General features: G+C 33.9%; 1 protein-coding gene and 2 pseudogenes across 4 annotated transcripts in view; 1 reads left to right on the top strand and 2 right to left on the bottom strand.

Annotated features, from left to right (window-relative positions):
• The window catches only part of LOC138916614 (ubiquitin carboxyl-terminal hydrolase 25-like), a 176,060-nt gene extending 162,990 nt beyond the window's left edge, over nt 1-13,070 (top strand). For all 4 annotated transcript variants that reach the window (XM_070229561.1, XM_070229562.1, XM_070229563.1 and 1 more), the window contains one exon: nt 9,349-13,070. In XM_070229561.1, coding sequence (XP_070085662.1) covers nt 9,349-9,515 — 167 coding nt within the window. In that variant the 3' untranslated portion in view covers nt 9,516-13,070. The remainder of the gene's footprint in view (nt 1-9,348) is intronic.
• LOC138916918 (olfactory receptor 4P4-like) lies at nt 3,409-9,261 on the bottom strand (annotated as a pseudogene).
• A 6,879-nt stretch (nt 13,071-19,949) lies between the features above and the next one.
• On the bottom strand, nt 19,950-20,876 carry OR4P87P (olfactory receptor family 4 subfamily P member 87, pseudogene; annotated as a pseudogene).
• Nucleotides 20,877-21,971: the final 1,095 nt, after the last annotated feature.

Genomic DNA, 21,971 nt, shown 5'->3' with positions numbered 1-21,971 from the left:
GCACCTGAGTGGGGCTAGCCCTTGGCATGGAGGCACTCAGTTGTTTCAGGCTTTGGAAGGTGGGGCTGCTCGTTTTTATGGCCATTTGTGAAGCACAAGTCTTCTGCGGCTGATAAGCCTCACCCCCCTCTGGACCTCATACACTGTCAACACAGTCTTGGTCTGTGCACTCTTCTCAACCCCCTGGAGCGTACCCCTCTGCCACACTGCAGAGGCCCCCACCTCTGCCGCAATGCCCCCCACAGTTCACCTGGTCCTCACACAGGCCCTGCCCCACAGAGGCAGACACTCTTGCCTGCCTGTAGAGGATCAAGGCACTCAGTCAATGCAGGCTGAAAAGTAGCCTGAGGGCTTGCTGTTAGGTGGGGCCAGTCCCTAGGGTACGTTGCCTGCCCTGGCTGAACTGGATTAAATCTGTGCTCTAGTGGGTGTGGCAGATCCCTGGGCTAACAGCCCAAGGGAGGCACCTCAATGGCTCCTACCAGTGTCCTTATCAGCAAGCCTGGACTAGCTCAGAACAATGGCCCCCACCAATGTCTCAGTCTCAGGAGAGGATCCTCCTCTCACCAAGATGCCCCCAGAGCCCACCAGGTTAGTCTTGTTTCACCAAAGGACAGTCAGCCTTCTCTCTGGTGATTTTAGGTTGCTGCAATGAGTGAGTTTGTGTGTGGGCCCTTTAAGACCTGGATCATTTTGGCTTTCAGCCAATAGCTTTTCTGGGGTGTCCTCACTGCAGTTAATAGCCAGCAAAGCCAGACAGTAAGACCCCCCTCTCAGTTGGGTTGAGTCTGAAGGATGATTATAGCAGTATTGCCCCCGCTCTAGACCTCACTCCTCCAGGGAGGGCTGCGTACCTTAGGTTGTCTCCCGCCTGGCCAGCTGAGAAGCTCCGCTGCTCCCAAAGGTGGCTTTTTTCCTCTCTGGCCGGAGTTACTGCCTCTTCTGCCTTTGTCAGGACTGTCCCTTGTCGTGGGGGTTCTTTTTATCCAGTTTACAGTTTTCAATCCAGGGTGATTCTTCCAAAAATTGTTGTAACCTGATTGTGATCATGGGAGGAGGTGAGTTCAACGTCTGCTCACAGCGCCATCTTGACGAGAACTACACTCATTCTTGATAGGCCATTTCCTTTATGTTGAAACAAATTCTGAAGAAACAGTAAGGAATAGGGTCTGAACAGAAGTAAAACTAGAAAATGAAAAAGAAGCCTAAGGTCAGAGAGATGGGAATCAGGTTTTGAAGTTTGCTGTACTGCAGAATAAATTGACTGAACAATGGGTAGAATATTTCTCTTGTGCCACTTCACATCTGAGTGGCCCACCCCTTCCTCCAGGCCCTGCAGTAGCAACCTGCAAATAAAATTTTTGACAGATTTAACTCTCAGACCAGGTGAATGTTTGTAGGCCTTCCTCTTACAAATACTATGATAAGAATTTGTGTTAAGTAAAATTTAGAAAACTTTCCTCTAAAAGAAATAAGATTTTTTTTGTAATTTGGGAAATCAATTAAAAAAAGATATACAATAGATAACAGATGGTTAAAAATATCTAGAAAGTATTTCATAACTGAAGTGAAGCTTGAGTTGCATACAGTCTGTGATTATGCAAGATATAACTTAGGGACTTTCTCGCTGAGGTGAACAATATGAGCAAGGAATTGGGACAGAATTGAGCATACCTCAAAATGATGCATAGGTGATGGTTGGGACTGGATAAGGATAGTAAAGTGACTTATTTAGGAGAGAAGTGAGGAATTTGGTTGTCTCAGGGCATCCATAGTTGGAATAACTTTGAAAACCATGTTGGTCATTCTTTTCTGTGGGAAAAATAATGATTTGTTAATTAGAAGAACATATAAGTTAGTATTTTGAGAGAAAACTATAGTGCTTCTGCTATAACAATTTTAACCTTATATTTATTTATTTATTTATTTAATTTGAGGAATATTAGCCCTGAGCTAACATCTGCCACCAATCCTCTTCTTTGTGCTAAAGAAGACTGTCTCTGAGTTAAAATCCATGTCCGTCTTCCTGTACTTTATATGTGGGACGCCTGCCACAGTGTGGTTTGTCAAGCGGTGTGTAGGTCTGCACCCAGGATCTGAACAACAAATCACAAGTGGCTGCCTCATATTTTTTATAAAGAAATTTTTATTTTTTTCACAAAATTTCATTTTACTTATTTCCCATAAACAGTGTTGATGTACTGAGTACTGCAATGACTGTGGAGCTTGAATGATGTATGAGTATAACATAATTATAAGGATTGTGAAGTGGTCTGACTTCTGATGTTGGGAGCAGAACCCTAATATAAACAATAGGATAGTTATACTTGGCCCCCTGAAACTTAAGGAGTACTGTAAGACATGAAATCTTGTGGTGCAGCTCTGCTCTCCAGAAGCCAAAACAAAGACCTTTAAAATGAAAATGAGGCCTAGGATTTGATTGTGAGTATGGCACAGCTGGACGTGAGACTGAAAGGACAGGTTCTACAATCTCTTATGTTAACAACAAGGCCTGAAAAAACATGGGACTCAGCAATCTAAGACAGTGACATTTGGGGTGAACATGAGAATTTTGATGGCCCAATTTCCCTGAAACCTCTAGACAAACAAAATCAGCTCCCTCCTCATTTCCAGAGGAGAACAGATTCTCATTGCCTGAAGATCATATAATAACCTCACCTGAGCTATTTTCCTGCAAAATTATGCTTATTTTCTTAAGGTCTGGTAGGCTCAAGAAACGTTCATGAGACTCTTGCCAAATTGTCTTCCTTCCTCTGTCACTAGTTGTGGCCTTATGAGCAGTTGGCTGAGAAGGAAATATGATTGTATCTGTTTATATTTAGTTTTACATGAAAATTTGGGGCGAACAGAAATGGGATGTGGTAGCATTACATCCCCAAATATAAATGTCCCTAAAAAGACATGGATTAAGGAAAATCTTCTCAGTTAGCTAAACCTCAACCAGTGCAGTTAGTTGTTGCCTTGGTATAGACCAAGAGATAACTAGAGGTATAGCTCTATTCCAGTTCATGGTAATTGCTGATATTTTCACTGGAGGCCTAGGGATTTAGAAAGCATAGGATGAAAGGTGTGAAAAAGAGACATATGAACAGACTTCATGGACAAAATATGAAAATATCTGAGTCCTATAAATGCTCACTATATGATGTACACTGCAGAGGAAATTATCAATGATGGTAGACCAGATTATATGTTTTGGAGCTCTCAGTCAACCTTTTTTCCCAGCCACCCAAGTTCTTACTCATTGATCTAAATATAAAGTAGCTATGGTGGTAGAGATGAAGGTTATTGCAAGGTCTGAACAATATGTACTTTCCTTCACAAAGGTTCATCTGGCCTCTGCTGTTACTAAGTGCGAAAAATTTATAGTTACAATGACTGTGTAAGTTACTTCTCTTCCAGAAACAATTGATGATACCACATTTTCCTCAAGGCATTCTTCATCTCCAAGTTTCTCAACATGTAGATCAGGGGGTTGAATATTGGGGCAATGATGGTGTGGGAAAGAGCGAACATCATGCCCTCTGGAAAAATTGTGGCTGATCAATGTAAATGAGGAAAACAGGCACAAAGAACAGAACCTCAACTATGATGTGGGAACTACAAGTGGAAAGGGCTTTGGTGTGGCTCTCTGCAGGGTAAGCCTTGATGATGTATAATATCAGAAAATAAGACACCATCAAAATCATGAAAGTCATCAAAGCAATGAGAGCTGAATTAACAATTACCAAGAGACCAATTCTGTAGATATTGGTGCAAGCTACTTTCTACAAAGGAGACATATCACAGAAATAGTGATCTATCTCATTGGGCCCACAGAATGGTAAGAAGATGGTGAGAAGAAACTAACTGGCAGAGTGTATAAATCCCTCAGGACAACAGGCTACGATGATTCCATTACACCTTCATCTGCTCACGATGGTGTAGTGCAGGGGCTTGCAGATGGCTACATAATTGTCATAAGCCAGGCCTGAGAGGATAAAGATCTCAATGCCCCCCAAAAAGTGAAGGATAAAGAGCTGTATAATGCAGTTATTATAGGAATAGTCTTCCTTTCTGCCAGTAAATCAGTCATTAATTTGAGTGTCACTGTGATGTGTAGCAAAGGTTGGAGAGTGAGAGGCAATTAAGGGAGAAATATATAGGGTAGTCAGTTAGCTGACTGTATGTCATAGAAAAAATGATGAGCACATTTCCCATCCAAATAACAATGTGGGAAAATAAAAATAATATAAAGCAGAGGATCTCAATGTTCTTGTTTTGAGATAGTCCCAATAGAATAAACACAGTGATGTTACGCCTATTTTCTGTGGTCCAGTGCAGTAAAAATGCCTACCTGTCCCCTGAAAAGACATAATGCATAAGTCAATATCAGAAATGCTCATGCAGAAAATTGACAATAACTAACTTCATTAAACTATGTTTAAGGGACATGATCACAGTGTTTCAGAAAATAAAAATCTGATATTTAATAATTTTTTTCTGGTTACTCTCATAATGATTTTCTTAGGTCAATCTTTCAGGACACTATGTTCAATCTTGACATTAATAAAATACATTCAATCAAGTATTTATAAATGTATAGGGGCCAGCATGGTGGCTTAGTGGTTAGGTTCACATACTCCACTTCGGTGGCTGGGGGTTCACAGAGTGGGATCCCAGGCATGGACCTAGCATCGCTCCTCAAGCCATGATGTGGTGGCATCCCACATAAGACTGGCACAGATGTTAGCTCAGGGACATCTTCCTCAAATACACACAAAAAACTCTAAAAATTACTATAAGTTGCTAAATATTTTCCTATTCTAAAGGACTATACAACTAAGTCCTTGGAAAGGACATTACTCTGGATCCTTAAAAATTCAAATTTGTTAAAGATGCAATTATGAGTCATACAAAGTTTTGTTTAATAATATACAAGCAAATGTAAAGCTTAACAGTGGTCACTATTGCAATATATGCTCCTCATAATAATTTTAAAATGAGGTAGAAAATAAAATATTTCTGTGATGATACATATATATTTACAAAGTGGAAAATAGAAACTCTGCAAGAGGTCTCTGCAATTGGTTTGAACAATTTTTTGAAAGCTTCTTTATCTTTTTCTTAGTTATTTGTGGCAGTAAAATGCTGATATTTTATATTAGGAGTATATTGATTTCTATAGGCACATCAATAAAAATCGTGTATATAAATGAACCAGAAAATAAAGCATTAGTTAAAACTAAATAAGAGAGGGAGAAGGCAGTTTTATCTTCATGGTTTTGCTCTTGACTCAGTATGCTATATTTTGCAAATTAATTTCTTCTCAGTGGTTTGAATGAGAGAATGAGTTTATATTCTCTATTTGTCCAATTTGTGCTTTTTGCCCAAACCCATAAAGAATCTTGATACTGCATAATTCTTAGAAAAGTTTACAGTAAAAATTTATGTAAAGATAAACATTTGGCACCCAGTTTTACTATTAATTATCAGAGTGTGAATTTGGCTAATTTCTTTGAATTTAAGGTATCTCATGTGAAAAACGAGGAAACCTTTTTCTGCACTTTGTCACAAAATAGTTGTGAACCTCAAATCGATAAATGGTCATTGCTTCATTAACATAGAAATATTAATTGCTAATTTTATTTTCTCAATGTTAGTGTTACAAATCAGTAATCTAAAGCTGACAATAATAAAGTCCAGTAAATATGACTACATTATAGAAAATGATATTTTAAATGATAAAATTATTTTGAACAAGTAGAAAACGTTGAGATACTAATCAAATTCCCTAGTTTTATATAGAATAATTGTAATTAAAAGTATATAGAAAATATATATAATGAATAACGGTAGTTTGAATCTCTTTCTCATTTAGCAATTATATTAAATCGAGAGAATTTGATATACAAAAATACAGACAATTCAGCTTAGGTTGATCATAGCTTCTGCTAACTTAATTTGAACCTCATCGCTATTGAAAAAATTACATAGAACTGATAACCACACGGACTAATTGTGTTTACTACAAATTTTGACTTCAAAATGCATCATTAATATTTGAAACTTTTCTTTCAATTTTGTAATGTATCTTCTCCTCTAATCTTGTAGCTACATTTTCTTGTCAATTAATTTTTAAATGCTCTCCCCATAGCTCTCTTTTACAGATCAAGTTAATTGTGTCACCTTCCAAACAAAAAATTCCTTTGTCATGGAGCTTTAAAACAAATGAACTTATTTCTATGTTGCAATTTTAAGATTTAGGAATAGCTTATAGAGAAGTCATTGAAAAGGAATACTTTATTTTTCCAATTATATAATGAAAAGATTTCCTTACCTGTAAATAAATAAAGACTATTTTTAAAATAATATTTAAAATACTGGTTTCATCAACTCTTAATGTAGTCACTTATTCATTTGAATGGACATAAACAATAACATTAATTTAATCATATGCATGGAGATAAAACAAAAGACAAGTTTTTTACCCTCCCCAAAGCTGAACAAGAAAATTTTGATTTATACACAAAATTAAGCCTCCAAAGAAACTAAGGCCGTTAGAATATTCAAGCAAAGCCAATCATTCTGTCTTCATTTGTTACAAAATTAATTTCCCTGCTAATTAAATGTTCTCTCAACTTCTAACCAAATAACTTTGCCAAATACATATTTGAATCTTCAATTTCTCCACTCTTCAAGGCCATAGGTGACGTTTTATTTTCCTTCTTGGTAATCTCTTTTCATTTCCACTTCCCCATACACTTGCAGTTTCCCACATGTACACCACCACCTGTATTTCTACTTTCTCAATTTTAGAGTGGGAGAAGAGCTCTAGTCTCTAATCTTGATTCAGTCATCAATTTTAAGTGTAAACTCCTAAGTTCATTTCCTTCTGACTTTTCCTTATCTAAAATGTAGAAAAATCATTTCTCTCCTAAATAAATTGGAAAGTTTGAGTTTCAAATTTAAAAATAGATGAATAAGATCTTTGAAAAAAAATAAAACATTATGCAACTGAATGCAGTTTCAGTTCAGTCTGATGCAGATACAAGAGTAATAATATCTTAGATACGTTAAAAATTAGTTGAGACTTTCCTGATAAAGTATACATAGAACACTTAACTAGTGATTAGCAAACCAGAACTTGAAATCAGTGTTTTCTAAGTCTAGAGCCTGAGTTAACACATAAAAGATGTAGAGTCAAAGCAACATAATAAATGTAGTGTTAAAAACCCTGCTTTATCACAGTTAACTAATTATTTTATGCAAAACTCAAAACCTTCAAAGTTATTGTTCTTGAATCAGAATATTTCGATATACATATACCAAAGGAGATAATAAATTAAGCTAAACTCTCTCTATATATGAAAACATAGATGATAAACAAAAAGTACAAGCTCAATCAGTCCCTCCCTCCTACATATGTAGGTCATTTATAAAGGGTAAGAAAGCTATATATGTGAGAAAATCCACTAAATCTCTTCATTCTCTCAAACATGAACAATGCTATCACAGCCACAAAGAGTGCCTATGCAAGAACATGGATAGGAAAAAAAGAGATTAATTCATTCTCCAGAATAGCTCTTCACTCAATTTAGGAATTTGTATTCATGGTTCTAGAGTCCCCATCTGTAAAATGATGAATCAAGGTTTAGTGATTTATAAAATACATTTCAGTTAAGATTTTGCATAACTTTTGGGTTTTCTACCATTGTTAAAGTTAAAGTTTGGGAAACCTTAAACATAATGAATTGAAATTGCTTGGGTTGATACTGTGGTTTTGCTATGAATAAGCATATGACATCAGTATGTTGCTTAATCACATTGGCGATCAATAGATCTAATCATTCTTTTATTAGTTTCCAATTTTAGCATTCCCGTGTACCTAACATTCTTCTAAACACTTTATAGGTATAATCTTGTTTAATCTTCACAATAACTCTATTAAATACTATTAATATTTACTTAATAATTAATTTACTTACTAATTAATATTATTAATTATTTAATTCCTCTCTGACTCAGTTTCCTCTTCTGGGTTCATTATAAACCTAATAAGTAATATACAATCAAAATCTAAAACAACATGTATTCACTTAGCCATATACTTAGCAAAATGTTATACACTTAGCACAATTCCTGATACACAGTATACTCAGTAATTATTTCACAATATCATTTCTTAAAACAGAGGGTTTCACTGACTCTGACATTTCAATTTTAATCTATGCCAAAGTAAACTGCATACATGCTTAATTGCATGGTCCTAAGTTTCTTGAGGACAGACAGACTCTTACATTCTGCCTTGAAATATTAAGAAGTGCTAGCACAAATTTAATTTTGAGTCTTAGCCACATCTTCCTGATCTGTATGATATTTGGTATGTGCTGATTTTTTCTCAGATCATCATATCATTGATAGATAAGTACGTCGCTGATGAATACATCTATAAACAAAGATTGAGTTGACTTCCAATGTGTTTTGTGAGCAGAATAAATAACAAGTACATATTGATGATTTACTGTGGATCATATGCTAAGGGTTCTCATTTAATCTTCAAAAGGACTCAGTGAGATGGGCACTATGAGTGTCCTTTCTTACACAGGAGAAGACTCTGTCAACAGATAAGATATAACACATAAGACATATGATTTGCCCAAAGTTGCTAGGCAAGGAAGTGATTACCAAAAGTCAGTAGGATGGCTAATTCCAAAGGAATGGAAGGAGTAAAGAGAGGAAGTGACCTATCATTGACATTGGAGATGATGACAGTGTTTTATGTCTTGATTCATGTGGACATTAAAGGGATTTTTCCAATGTAGCCTTCTCTCTGTTTTGCAAACTTCTTTTTCTATCCTGTTTCAAAATTTAAATATGTGAAAAACATCTAAGATAACCCTAAAAACCACATCAGATACATCAAAAGAGTGAAGTTTGATTGGCCTCCAAAGAATTCATTTGAAAGGAAGTCTAAGTACTTTATTTTTATATAATCCATTTCCTACATTCCTAAGGAAACCTGGTTTTTCTTTTAGCTTTATTGAGGAATAATTAACAAACGTAATTATAGTAATTTAAGTGCACAATGTGATGATTTTATATACATATACATTACAACATTTTAGAAAAATTACCAAGACTAATATAATTAACGCATCTACCACTCACGTATTTAACTCGTTTTGTGTGGTGAGAATGCTTAAGATCCACTCTCAGTAACTTTGAAGTATACAAAACTGTATCATTAACTATAGTCATCATGCTGTACATTAGATCCTCAGAAGTTTATTCTTCTTATAACTGAACATTTGTACCATATTCCTATTCTTTTTTTTTTTTTTTTAGGAAGACAAACCCTGAGCTACCTGCTGCCAATCCTCCTCTTTTTGCTGAGGAATACTGGCCCTGAGCTAATATCCGTGCCCATCTTCCTCTGCTTTATAAGTGGGACGCCTACCACAGCATGGCATGCCAAGCAGTGCCACGTCCACACCTGGGATCCGAACCGGTGAACCCCGGGCCGCCGAAGTGGAATGTGCGAACTTAAACACTGCTCCACTGGACCGGCCTCATCCTATTCTTAACATAGAACTTTCATGATATTCTCTCTGTGCTTCCCCTTCTCTGTTCTTGCAGACATCCTTGGGGCTCTGTTATATGAGTTACAATTTGGATAAGCTACTAATAAAGAAATGAATATTGTGCTGGATTAGACCACTTCCCTATAACAAGTATTAAACAGCAATGTGGCAGTTTACAGGTCTTGAAAGAAAAAGACGGAGAATGATAAACATTATTCTTAGTTCTATTGTCTTTCATTCTTGCAGGAAAGTGAAAGACACCTTCACATTTGCTTGGCTTACTGCCCACATGTTCTTTGCGATCAAGTTTTTAAGCAAAAATCTTACTGAAAGGAATATTATAACAACGTAAGTGTTAGCAACTTGTCTGAATTGTAATTTATATAATTCTTCTCTAATTTAAATCCATTATAATTTGTCTGTCATATAATTTTCTCTCATTTCCCTTCCCATTGATTTTGCATTATTATTGAAATTATTTTTTCAAATTCTATTGCATTTTAAGTTTTCAAATAATTTTCATGTTTTTCAAATAACTCTATCTTTAATATTAAACTGTTATCCACCTTCTTATGATTGTCTGTTCTTTTTCATAGAAATCCACAAAAATATTTTCTTATCTTTTTTCTGGCTCCCTTGGGAAATCTTTCTTAGAAATCAACTCTTCAGAACATTTAATAATACTGTTTTATCCATGTACAAGGGTAGAATGTTTTTTAATATCAACAACTGTTGTATTTTTCTGTTTATATTTTTCTCTCATCTTAAGAGGAATTAAAATATATACAAAAAGAATTATGGTAAAAGAAAATTTATTTTTAAAGAATTTCACTTGGGCATATTGCTTGTCCACGAGGATGGAGATTGAATTCATTTCTAATGTCTATGTATCAGGACAAGCTGGTATGTGCAGTTTCTTCCCAAATGCAGTCTTGTAGTCACTTAGATAATTGAACTTTACTGGAAAGGGATAAGATCTATTAAATTTCTCAACCTGTCTTTCCACATTCTGAGTATATGTGATGTAATAAACACTATAGTAGAAAAATAAGTTGTCATCATTTCCTTTGTGCCTGCCTAGGACACTTTAAGAGAGATGAGGAGAGGATGCTGTAACTCCCCGAGAATGGATCTGATCACCCTTTTCCCTTCACTCTTTAAACTGAATGATTTCTGTGAACTTTTCCATTACATAATTTCACAGTGCCATCATATCAAGATTTATTTGAACATCTTGTGAGGAAATAAAGCCCAATAATAAAAAAATATTATTTTTTTAAATTTCCAAATCACACTTTCAATATACTTCATTTCCACAGAATGCCAAAAAGTTGCCTAGTCTCCAAGTATAAATTTCATATGCAAATGATTAAAATTCAAGTTCAGCCTCAGAATTGCCTACTCTATTTGACATTATCATCGTTACATTAGCCTAAAATATTTTTGATGCATGTATGATCCTACCCAATCTCAAAGCCACTAGTGAAATTGTCACTTTACTTATAATTCTTCAGCTCATCATCTCTGATTTTTATAAAGTGAACAACAGTGATCTGAAAGCTAATAGGGCTCTCTGATTCCGAGTCCACTTTTACTCCTTAATAATTGAATAGGAAAAAATTCAACTGTGTATCTCATCTGAAAAGATCTTTTCACACCAAACTTTTCTCATGGCCTGTTTCGTCTCTGTATTTCTCAACGTAAAGAATGAGGGAGTGAACAAAAAGAGCCATGATGGTGTAAACTACAGCAAATATTTTGGCCTCAGGGTAAGTGGTAGGGAGTCTGAGGTAGGCAAAATTGAAGTCCCTCAAAATAAAACAACCACAGAGGTATGAGATCCAGAGGTAGAGAGGGCTTTGTGCCTTCTCTCTGCTCAGTGATTTCTTAAGGTGAATAATATAGTGTAAGACTCAAATAAGAGAACAAAGGTTTCCAAGGTGACCATTCCTGAAATGGCAAACACAAGGACATCAGTGGTGTAGGCATCATTAAACATGACTTTCAGCAAAGGGAAAATTTCAGAATAGTAGTGATCAATTTTGCTGGGGCCACAGAAGGGCAAATGGATCATCATTGAAAACCGAGAAAAGGAATAGACAGCCCCAGCAGCCCTAGTAGCTGAGACTAGAAGATTGCATCTTTTGCTATTCATGATAAGCATGTAACGGAAAGGTTTGCAGATGCCACATAGGGATCAACTGCCATGACTGTAAGGATGAAGACCTCGATGATGCCAAAGAGGTGTGTGGAAAAACCTGAAACATGCCATTATAATTGGAGATGTTTTTTCTTCCCAGTAACAGGTCACTGATCAGTTGGGTGTCAGACAGAAGGTATAGCAGATGTCCATAGAGGACAAGGGGCTGAGGAAACAGTACACTGGTTGGTGAAAAAAAGGGCACTGTGTCGAATAGGGATAAGGATTACAAGGTTTCCCACCAGATGACAAGATAACAAAACAAGAAGAGTATAAAGTAAAATATTTGTATGTTCTGGTCAGAGGGAAGGCCTATAAGAATGAATACTGATATTTTCTTGATTTCCTATGTGGTGAGTTTATTGTTGTTATGCACAAATAGTTTACTATCTGAAAGAAAAAAATGTATTTGGATGAAAATATTTGCAGTGAAATTACAATCATATAAAAACTATCAACAAATCATGGAAACTAATTCATCAATTGTTAATATTGGTTATATTTCTTCTTCGGAATTATTGCTAATTTATCTCCCTTACAGTTTTCATTTTTACTCAAGTGCTCTGTTATATTGATGAAATGAAATGTGTATTTTATTCAGTGTTCTCCAGTTTTAAATTTTAATGATTAACATATTACTATTTCCTAATTGAGAAAATTCTATTACTATTAATCATCACATTTAGAGGAAAATAATCACTTATTTACTTATTTCTGGGTATGTGATATATGGCTATTTTAAATTTGTATTTTTTATTCATAGTGAAGTTTTCATTTTATGTCATGTTTCTTTCTCGAACAGAAAGGGAAATACCTCCTTGTTTTCTCTGTGTGCACACGAGCAAGGAATACCAATAAACTTATGATGTATTTGCCTGAATTTTGAACTTCTTGAGTGCATGATTAATTTGCAAACTGGGTAAATTCCTTTGCCACAAGGGAAAGAAACAACCTTATCAACCTGAGAACTAATCTTATTGTGAAAGCCAAATGACTAGAATATATAACTGCAAACACTAGAATGCTTGCTAATGAATGACATTGTAAAAATAATTGTATAATGTATGCATCTCTCCTATTTACCTTTTAAGTGTTAAAGCCAATACTTCTGTGGTAAACTGAACATTTGTTAAAATTAGTGGTACAATAAGTAAAGGAAAGAGAAAACTTAAATTGTATGACTATGTTTGAATTCCATTCCTTTTATTTCTTTTATATGCTTGTATGTTTACTATGTAGTCATTAAATGATGTTACAAAACAATAATAAAGCATACTTTATGGTCAGTAGGTATTCAACTATTATGTGTTGAATGAATGAGTGACTGATCCATGAATTTGCATACACCATTTTCTGTTTGATTGTATGACATGAAATATGTAGGACTGAAAGGAATGTACTATAGAGGAGAATTCCATCTAAGTGCTTTTCTCCCCATTGGTGGGGGCTTATGTGGGATCCAGAGGGCCTTTCTATGTAACTCCTAGATCATGTTTGAAAGGTACCACAGACACAGATTTTTAAAAACACAGAATTTTTTGTTGCAAAGCTATGTAGAGATCAACCAGTCTGGCATTACCAAAACCATGTAGCTATATTACTGAAAATACTTGAAATTATTTTAGCTAACAAAAAGACACGGGAGTAAAACACATTATTTTAGTACAATTTTAGTTTAATATATCTTATTACATGAGGGATAAGATTTTGATTTGGGTATACCATATCTTTAATATGTAAGACTTGTTAATCTCCATTTTTAACAAAAAGACAACAGTCTCATTCTCAGATTACCCACAGATAATGGTACCTAAATAAAATATATTAATTTTGTCTGATTAATTAAAAATCTATTGTCACAGAGTTAAAAGTCATATCTGTCATATAAAATATGTAACTTCCATTTAAACAAATTTGTATAAAAGTGAGTTGATTTAAAGAGAATTATTAAATAAGGAGGATAGTTATTAGAAAGACTTAAATAATAGAAGAGAATTTGATCAAAATTAACTGAGTCAATTTCCCAAATCAGAGAACTAACAAATGGTAGCTCATAGAAACTGGGTCTGATTTTTACCCAGTCCAGCACTGCCTCCTTTAGATGAAAGCAGAGGAGACAAGTAATCAGGGGGACAGCAGTGGTTGGAATTATTTGAATCTATATTTCATATTACTTACAGCACAAAAAATGATATTGCCAAATCACTGTGAAAATCTATCTTCACATTTATAAAAACGAAGGTTTAGATAAGCACTTCTATGATTTCAAATTATTTTGGATAATTTTTGCCTCCAATTTGACCATAATAGTTTTTACTATCCCAGCCAGTACAGTTGAGGAATTATTTACTGTTAATTAATTAAATATTCTTAAGAAAATTAAAGGTTAACTACTAATTAGATGTTGCGACAGGTACTGACAATAATGTAATCAATCTCATGAGTAAACTGAAGAGGTGGAATTATAGTAAAGGAAGAAATTGACCTTACATTGACTAATGGAAAACTTTCAAAACATTAAAGGCATATACAATGAATGTGTAAGCGTTTTTTTATAAAGGCGATATAGAAAGAATTAGAGAAGCTGAGTAGTGTAAAATAAAGTGGAGAACAAACTGCATTGATTCAAACTCTGTCCATATAACAGTGAACATCCAACAAGACAGATCATCGGTCCTTAGATGTTTCCAACCTGCATACAATTGCCATTAGGTAGAAGAATAAATCCCTATGCCGGGCTAATTTTTAGGGTCCATTTTTAATATTTGGGTTTACATAGAAGCTGCCATCAAGTCAAAAATTTCTTTCTGGATTAGTAGGAGATAAAAATCTATCATCCAGCATAAGTTTAGACAATTGCCAAACTTTACTCCAAATAATTGTTTTAAACATTTTACTTTCTGTAAAGTTTTAGTAAGAACTTTTAATAAAGAACAATGTGAACTGTTTTTACTTTCTCCAGAATCCTTCGGGAAAGACGTTTAATCTATCTAAACCTCTGAATCCACATATATAACACTCTGATATTGATATGTTATTAGAGAAAATAATGAGGGATACATGAGATAATGATGTGAAGTTCCTTAGAATGGTACCTGGTACATAACCACAAAACAGGTTTCCTTTCCATTCTATTAACTTACCTTGGTTGATTCTGGTAAACCTAATTTATTTAGGAGGATTATCATTTGAAAGGTAGAAGTTTTCTATAGATTGGATGCTCAAAAGTCACTGGTAACTTGAACATTTCAAAACTTTAATGCTATTTTTATTTCCTGCTCCAATTCAGTTTGCAATATGTAATTATAAGTAAACATCACTAAAACATGCTACTCTTACTCAAATCTTTATACCACAGTTAAATTTATAGACTTACAGTAAGAATTAAAAAGAACAAATGATAAACAGTATGTAATGAGCCTAAAACAAAAACTATCAAAGTGAGTCCCACTGAGTTGACATCAGGTTAGTTTTCGGCTCGTCAGGGAAATATCTGCTTTGCATATTTTCCACCTTTGGTGCTCCATGTGCTAACTCTTCTCTGGAATATAAATCTGAGATGGAATGAAAGACTATAAACCAGTGATTCAAAATAAAGCCAGATGAAATCTCTGAAGTTATCTTCAGGATTGCTTTTCTGGAAGAAATCCTATTGTTTTGCAAGGGGAATCAAGAGTTAGATATCTATCTTGAATTCACAGAAAAGCATGTATTCATTCCACAGGGATGTTGTCTGGTCTTTTGATTGCACGTACAATTTCTTTACCTGATATGACTCAAGAGTAAACAAGAAATATTTTTAAACAGCTGGTAAAGGCATGTGCATAAATGAATCCTAGGAGTCATCTCTTTTATGCCTATGCTTGGAGGAAATTTGCTTTGCAGGAGCCAAATATAAATTTGCCTACCTTTTTCCTTCACAACAGTGTTTTATAAGTTCATGTTGTTTTGCATTATTGGTAGTTTACTCATATTTATTACTGAATAGGATTCCATTATGTGGATATACCAGTTCATTCGTATATTCATTCCCCAGTTGGTGGGCATTTGAATTGTTTCCAGTTGATGGTCATAATTAATACTGCTACTATAAACATTCAAGTACAAGTTTTGGTGTGGGCATATGTTTTCATCTCTCTTGGCCAGATACCTAAGAGTGAAATTGCTGGGTCACGTAGTAAGAGTATGTTAACTTTTTAAGAAACTGCCAGAATATTTTCAGAAGTGGTTATGCTGCATTTCCACCAGCAGAGTATGAGAGTTCCAGTTTCTCCACAACTTCGCCTCTTTCAATTTTGCCACAGAGTTGTTCATAATATTCTCTTTCGACTACTAATATCTGCAAGATCTATAGAAATAGTATCCCATTCATTTCTGGTTCAATACTTAAAACTTTCTTTTTCTTGTTTGCTTATCTTATGTTGGCTAGGACCTTCAGTACAATACTGAGTAGTATTTATTGGAACTGGTGACGATAAGCTTCAATTCTTGTTCCTGAATGCTAAGGAATAACTTCTAGTATTTCACCCTTCAACACAATGTTTGATGTGAAATTTTATAGGTAATATTTTTTGGATTCCATTTGCAGTTAAATTATAACAAATCATCTATTAAGATGGCAAAGTATGTTTCTCCTTTAACAGTTTTGAGAATTTTAAAGCTAGAAATTTCCCACTAGGCATTACATACTTTTTTGATATATACTATTTTTATTAATTTTATCTTTAAACATATTCTGATTTCTATTATGATTTCTTTCTTGGCTTAGTAGTTTTATAAAAAATTGTTTAAAAATTACCATATATGTATGAGTAACAGTTACCTTTCTGTGCTTGATTTCTACTTTAATTGAATTGTCATTAGATCATCTGTCTGTGTGGTGCAGATTCTTTGACACTTGTTGAACATTAATATGTGGCAAAAAACAGGACAAATTTTTTAGATAATCCACATGTACTCACCATCAATGCTACATATTATTTTGGATCATATCCTCTATGCCCTTCTATACCCATACAAATTTAGGATTTGTAAATGTTTCCATGTTGCAAATTCTACCAATATTAAATAATTTTAAGAATTGCTAATGACTTGCCTACTTTTTCACGTTTGCTTGTGTGCGTGTGTGTGTATTTGTATGTGCACCACTGCTTCAAATGCTATCACGTTTGCCTGCTCTTTCTCATGCTTTAAGTTTATTTTTTTCACGTCTCATAGTTTACATGCATCTTTTGTAAAAGCATCTGATTGTATTTTAATCATTAATGATGATCTTTGTTTTCCCACTAGAGGATTTAGTCCATTGTGTTGATTGTGTTTAACTTATATATTTGAATTGACTTCTATGATTTTTTATTCTTGCTTTCTACTTTCCCCAATTTGTTTATTCCCTCCTTCTTTTCTTGCTTTTTAAATGGATTGATCTCCTTTCATTCCTTCAATACATTTAATCTGTTTATCTGTCATCTATAGATCTATCTATCTATCTCATCCATCTATCCACCTTTCTACCTGCTATCTTTTTCCTACTATTCTATCTATAAGAAATCATGTCTGCACATGAGCATTAACAAGTCTGAATTTGATCAACATTTACCCCGCTACTGAACACTATAAGGTTCTTGGAACATTCTTTTCTGATCATTCTCTTCGAATTTGCATGATGTTGTAAACCAGAATTTTTGTTCTTTTTTCTGTATTTTATCTCACAAATTAGACAAGATTTTTACTTTTAACACATTTTCTACATTTACATATAAAACTTCCATTTTCCTCATTCCCCATTTCTTCTGAAATGTCCTATCTTCATTCTTAGCCATCTTCTTGTGTTATGAAACATTCTATACAATTCTTTTAGTGAGAGCAGGTTTGTAGTAAACTCTCTGCTTTTTATTGTTGTTTTGTTGTACTGAAAACTCTTTGTTTTACTCTTGTTTTTCAAAAAACGTGAATGTCAGGGGTGACATTTTTTCTTTTAGTATTTTAATGTGGTAATTTATTTCTTCTGTCTTCTACTCTTACCAAAGCAAATTATTATTAATTAGTAGTCACGTATCTATGATTCTTTTTGAGAACAACTCTTTTTCTTTCCCGTGATTATTTTCTAAGGTTTATTTTCTTCAATTCTGGAAAATTATACATTATTATTTCTTGAGGTATTCTTTCTCACTATTACCCAGATCCTGGAGTCTGATATTCATATGTCACTCTCTTTTACTTCATTTATAATCTCTTAATATATCTTTAATTGTTTCCATGTTCTTGTCTCTCTAATTCTGTGTTCTGCTAATTTGTTATTATATAATTTCCACTTGCTGGATCTTTCTTAAGATATAGCTATTCTGTTTTATCCATTGAATCTCTAATTAAAATATTCTTTTTTATTTCTTAAATTATTTATTTTTTAATTTTTTAACACCATGGACAATTATGAGATTCATCTTCTTAAATCATGCTTTTAAAATTAATTTTTATTCTAATATAATAGATATATCGTATTGTATTTTGTCTTCTAACTGCAATAAAGGTAATCATTGAATGACATACTCTGTAACAGTTGTTTCCAACATAGTTTCCTCCTATGTCAGTAATTTTTGCTGTGTGATTATATACTTTTTCACAAAAATTTAATATTTTCTCCATTTTTTTTCATTTTCTATTCAAGGATGCTTATTCCAATTATGAGAGAAATAGAAGCCTTTGGAAGACCTTATTTTCTATACTACATTTGTGCATATATATGTGTACATGTGTTTGTGTTTATGTGGCAATCTAGCCTTAGCATCTACTTATAGTATACCTTCTTTATCTGGAACCACTGTCCTTATTTGTAGCCCACCAAAATATATTTTTTTCCTTTGGAGACATAAATAAAGAATTTTCTCAGTTTTGCTTATTGTGTCAATCAACTTCACATGTTCCACTGAATATCCTATTTTTAAAATTTCCCAGTTCTGATTACTGATATCTTAACCTTTCTAACGTAATACAACGCTGTATTCCTGGGATTTTTTCTCAGTTTCATTGTATATACTTTATCAGAGCTTTCTTCTTTTTATCTATTATTGACAAGTTGATTTGCATTAATCATTACATAACGTGCCCATCATATGGATCGTAGAAGCACCAGAAGTTTTACATATTTCTAAACCATCTATTGAAGTCACACTAGTGTTTCTTTATTGATAATTATTTTTTACTTAATATACTTTATGTCAGGAATATGTTAGGGGAGAGTATTAACACAACTGTACAACCGCTATCTTAAAATTTTGTCTTAATTACAATATAAAGCATGTTAAAGAAATAATAGAACACATAATTCACCAAAAGATATGTTCCAAAATGTTCATAACAGTGCTACTCATAATGGCCTTTAATGGGAAACTACAAAATGTTTAGCAGCAAGTGAATGGATAAATTATTTGTTACATATTAATGTAACCATGAGATACTGTAAATCACTGAAAACACTCAGAAAATGCATAAAGCATAAGGATTGAATCTCATAAACATAATAAAGAGAAGATAGACACTGAAGAGTACAATCTGTATCGTTATTTTTCTACAAATATGACAATGTGTAAAACTAAACAATTTAGAGATGAAGATATTAATTACCTTTGGGAGGTGTTAATTAGAAAGATAAATGAGAAGGACTTCAGGTATACTGTTAATTTCTAACTCAATATGGTTACTGATTGTAGAATATTGCTCAGTTCATGATAATTAATGAATTGTACATGCATGATTATGTGCAATTTTCTGTATTTTTAGTTGAGTAAAAGTTTAAAAATTGAAAGTAAGATTTTTTCAGCTTTTCAGCATTTTAAGATGTGAAAAATACATGATCTGTTTTATATTTTTTCAATACAATGACAAATAGGTGATACAATTTTTATACTTATAATATCCTCTGGTTAATTCATATTATGTGAGCACAATTCTTAATGATAAGTCAGAGGGAGAAAAGTATGAGTAAAAATAATGTTCAATTTGTTCATGAGGTTTCAGTGTAGAAGCATACATCTCCAGAGGTTATATGCTTCCTCTTTGTTCCCTTAGCTCGCCAAGCAGTAAGGCCAGGAAGATGGTGACGATAAATCTTATTTATAGTCATGGTTTCATGGAACCATGGCATGAAATGCAGAAAATCTTCTGAAAAGTTACTTTTCTTCCAAGAGTTTATGATGACACAAAACTTTCCTCAAAGCATTCTTCATCTCCATGTGTCTCAGGATATAGATCAGAGGGTTTCACATGGAGGCAATGACGGTATAAAAAAGAGCCAATGCTTTATCTTTTGGGAAAGTTGTGGCTAGTCTAATGTGAATGAATAATGCTAGTGCAAAAAAACAAGACTACAACTGCTACATGAGAACTGCAAGTAGAAAGAGCTTTGCCTCGAGTTTCCAAAGAATGTACCCTGATGTTGTACAATATAAAAAAATAAAACATCAAGACAACAAAGCTCACCAAAGCAATTAGACCAGAGTTAGCGATGACTAAGAGACGTATAATGTGTGTGTTAGAACAGGCCAATTTCAGCAAAGGATACACATTGCAGAAGTAGTGATCTATCTCATTGGGCCCACAGAATGGTACGAAGATGGTGAGAAGAAACTGACTGGCAGAGTGTATAAATCCCCCAGTGAAACAGGGTGTGATGATGGCATTACACCTTTGTCTGCTCATGATGATGGTGTAGTGCAGGGGCTTGCAGATGGTTGCATGGTGGTCATAGGCCATCCTTGTGAGGACAAAGATCTCAATGCCTCCAAAGAAATGGGTGGTAAACAGCTGTGTCATGCAGTTACTATAAGAAATGGTCTTCTTTTTTGCCAATAAGTCAATATTAATTTGGGTGTCACAGTGGGCGTGTAGCAAAGGTCAGAGAGTGAGAGGTAATTAAGGAAGAAATACAGGGGTTGGCCAATTAGTTGACTGCATGTGATAGAAATCATTATGAGCAAGTTTCCTATCCAAATAGCAATGTAGCAAAATAAAAATAATACAAAGCAGAGGATTTCAATATTCCTGTTTTTGGAAAGTCCTGAGAAAATAAATACATTGACATTACTGCTTTTTTCCATGGTCCAGTGTATATAGGATACATAAATAACCTGAAATGATATAATTCATGAGCTTATATTTAGAAATGTTTATTGAGAAGAGTGACCAAAAAATTATATTCAAGGAACTAACTTGGTTTGGTATGCCTCATTCAAGTCTCTCAGAGAACAGTAATCAGGTATTCAATTACAATGACTCTAATGACTCTCACTGTGAACATATACTAATGATTTCCATTAAATCTTGCGGCAAATTGTGATCAGTGTCCGCCTTAGTCAACATGAATGCTTTTGATCAATCCACAGTAGAGTCTTGGATGCTGCTGAGAAGACAACACTAATGGACTAGCAATGTGTTCCATCAGATATTTTTATAATCTCAAATTAAAAGAAATTAGGATCAATCCTTACCTGATGTATTCATGATGTCTACACTTTCATAGCATATATTTTCAGCCCTAACCTCATATCTGGCTTCTCAATAAATTCTTACTTAAATTTCCTCTTCAACTCTCCTCATTACTAAGTTCGTATTGTCACCCATACAATGAATAATCACATTATAGTAGAGATAGAATTCTAAAACGAATACATTTATTTCCATAGTGGAATTTTAGGAATTTAAATTAGTTTAAAGACAAATTATTGAGAAATAGCTTCTGATGATTTCCAAAATCCGACTACGGTAATATTAGTCAATGCATAAGAAAGGCTGTTTATTTTAATTTGAATAAAATAATAATGCTGAATATACCATGGGCTTGACTTATTCAGTAAACATACCTGAAATATATTCCTTATTCCCCCTCAAGTGTCTTAAGGCTTTTACATATTTTAAGTCTCTAAGTACATGAAAACCGGGAATGCTCTCAGGCAAAACCAGTTCATCAAATGTCTGCATTTATTAAGAGCTTGCTAAAATTCTTATTTGAATCTCCAGTTGTCTTGGTTCAGAAGGCCACTGTTATGCTTAATCTACCTGGCAATCCTCCTTGATTGAACTTCCTCACAGACATAGGACTATCATGATTAACTGCCACATCTTTTCACATTTTTAAAAAACTCTGAGTCCAAGCTAATCTTTCATTGTAGTTTTGAGGCCATCATTGATTATAT

This window comes from Equus caballus, chromosome 12 (genome assembly GCF_041296265.1).
Source record: "Equus caballus isolate H_3958 breed thoroughbred chromosome 12, TB-T2T, whole genome shotgun sequence".
Taxonomy (NCBI): Eukaryota; Metazoa; Chordata; class Mammalia; order Perissodactyla; family Equidae; genus Equus; species Equus caballus.
Note: the sequence above shows the minus strand (reverse complement) of the source record. Positions and strands in the feature narration are given on the sequence as shown.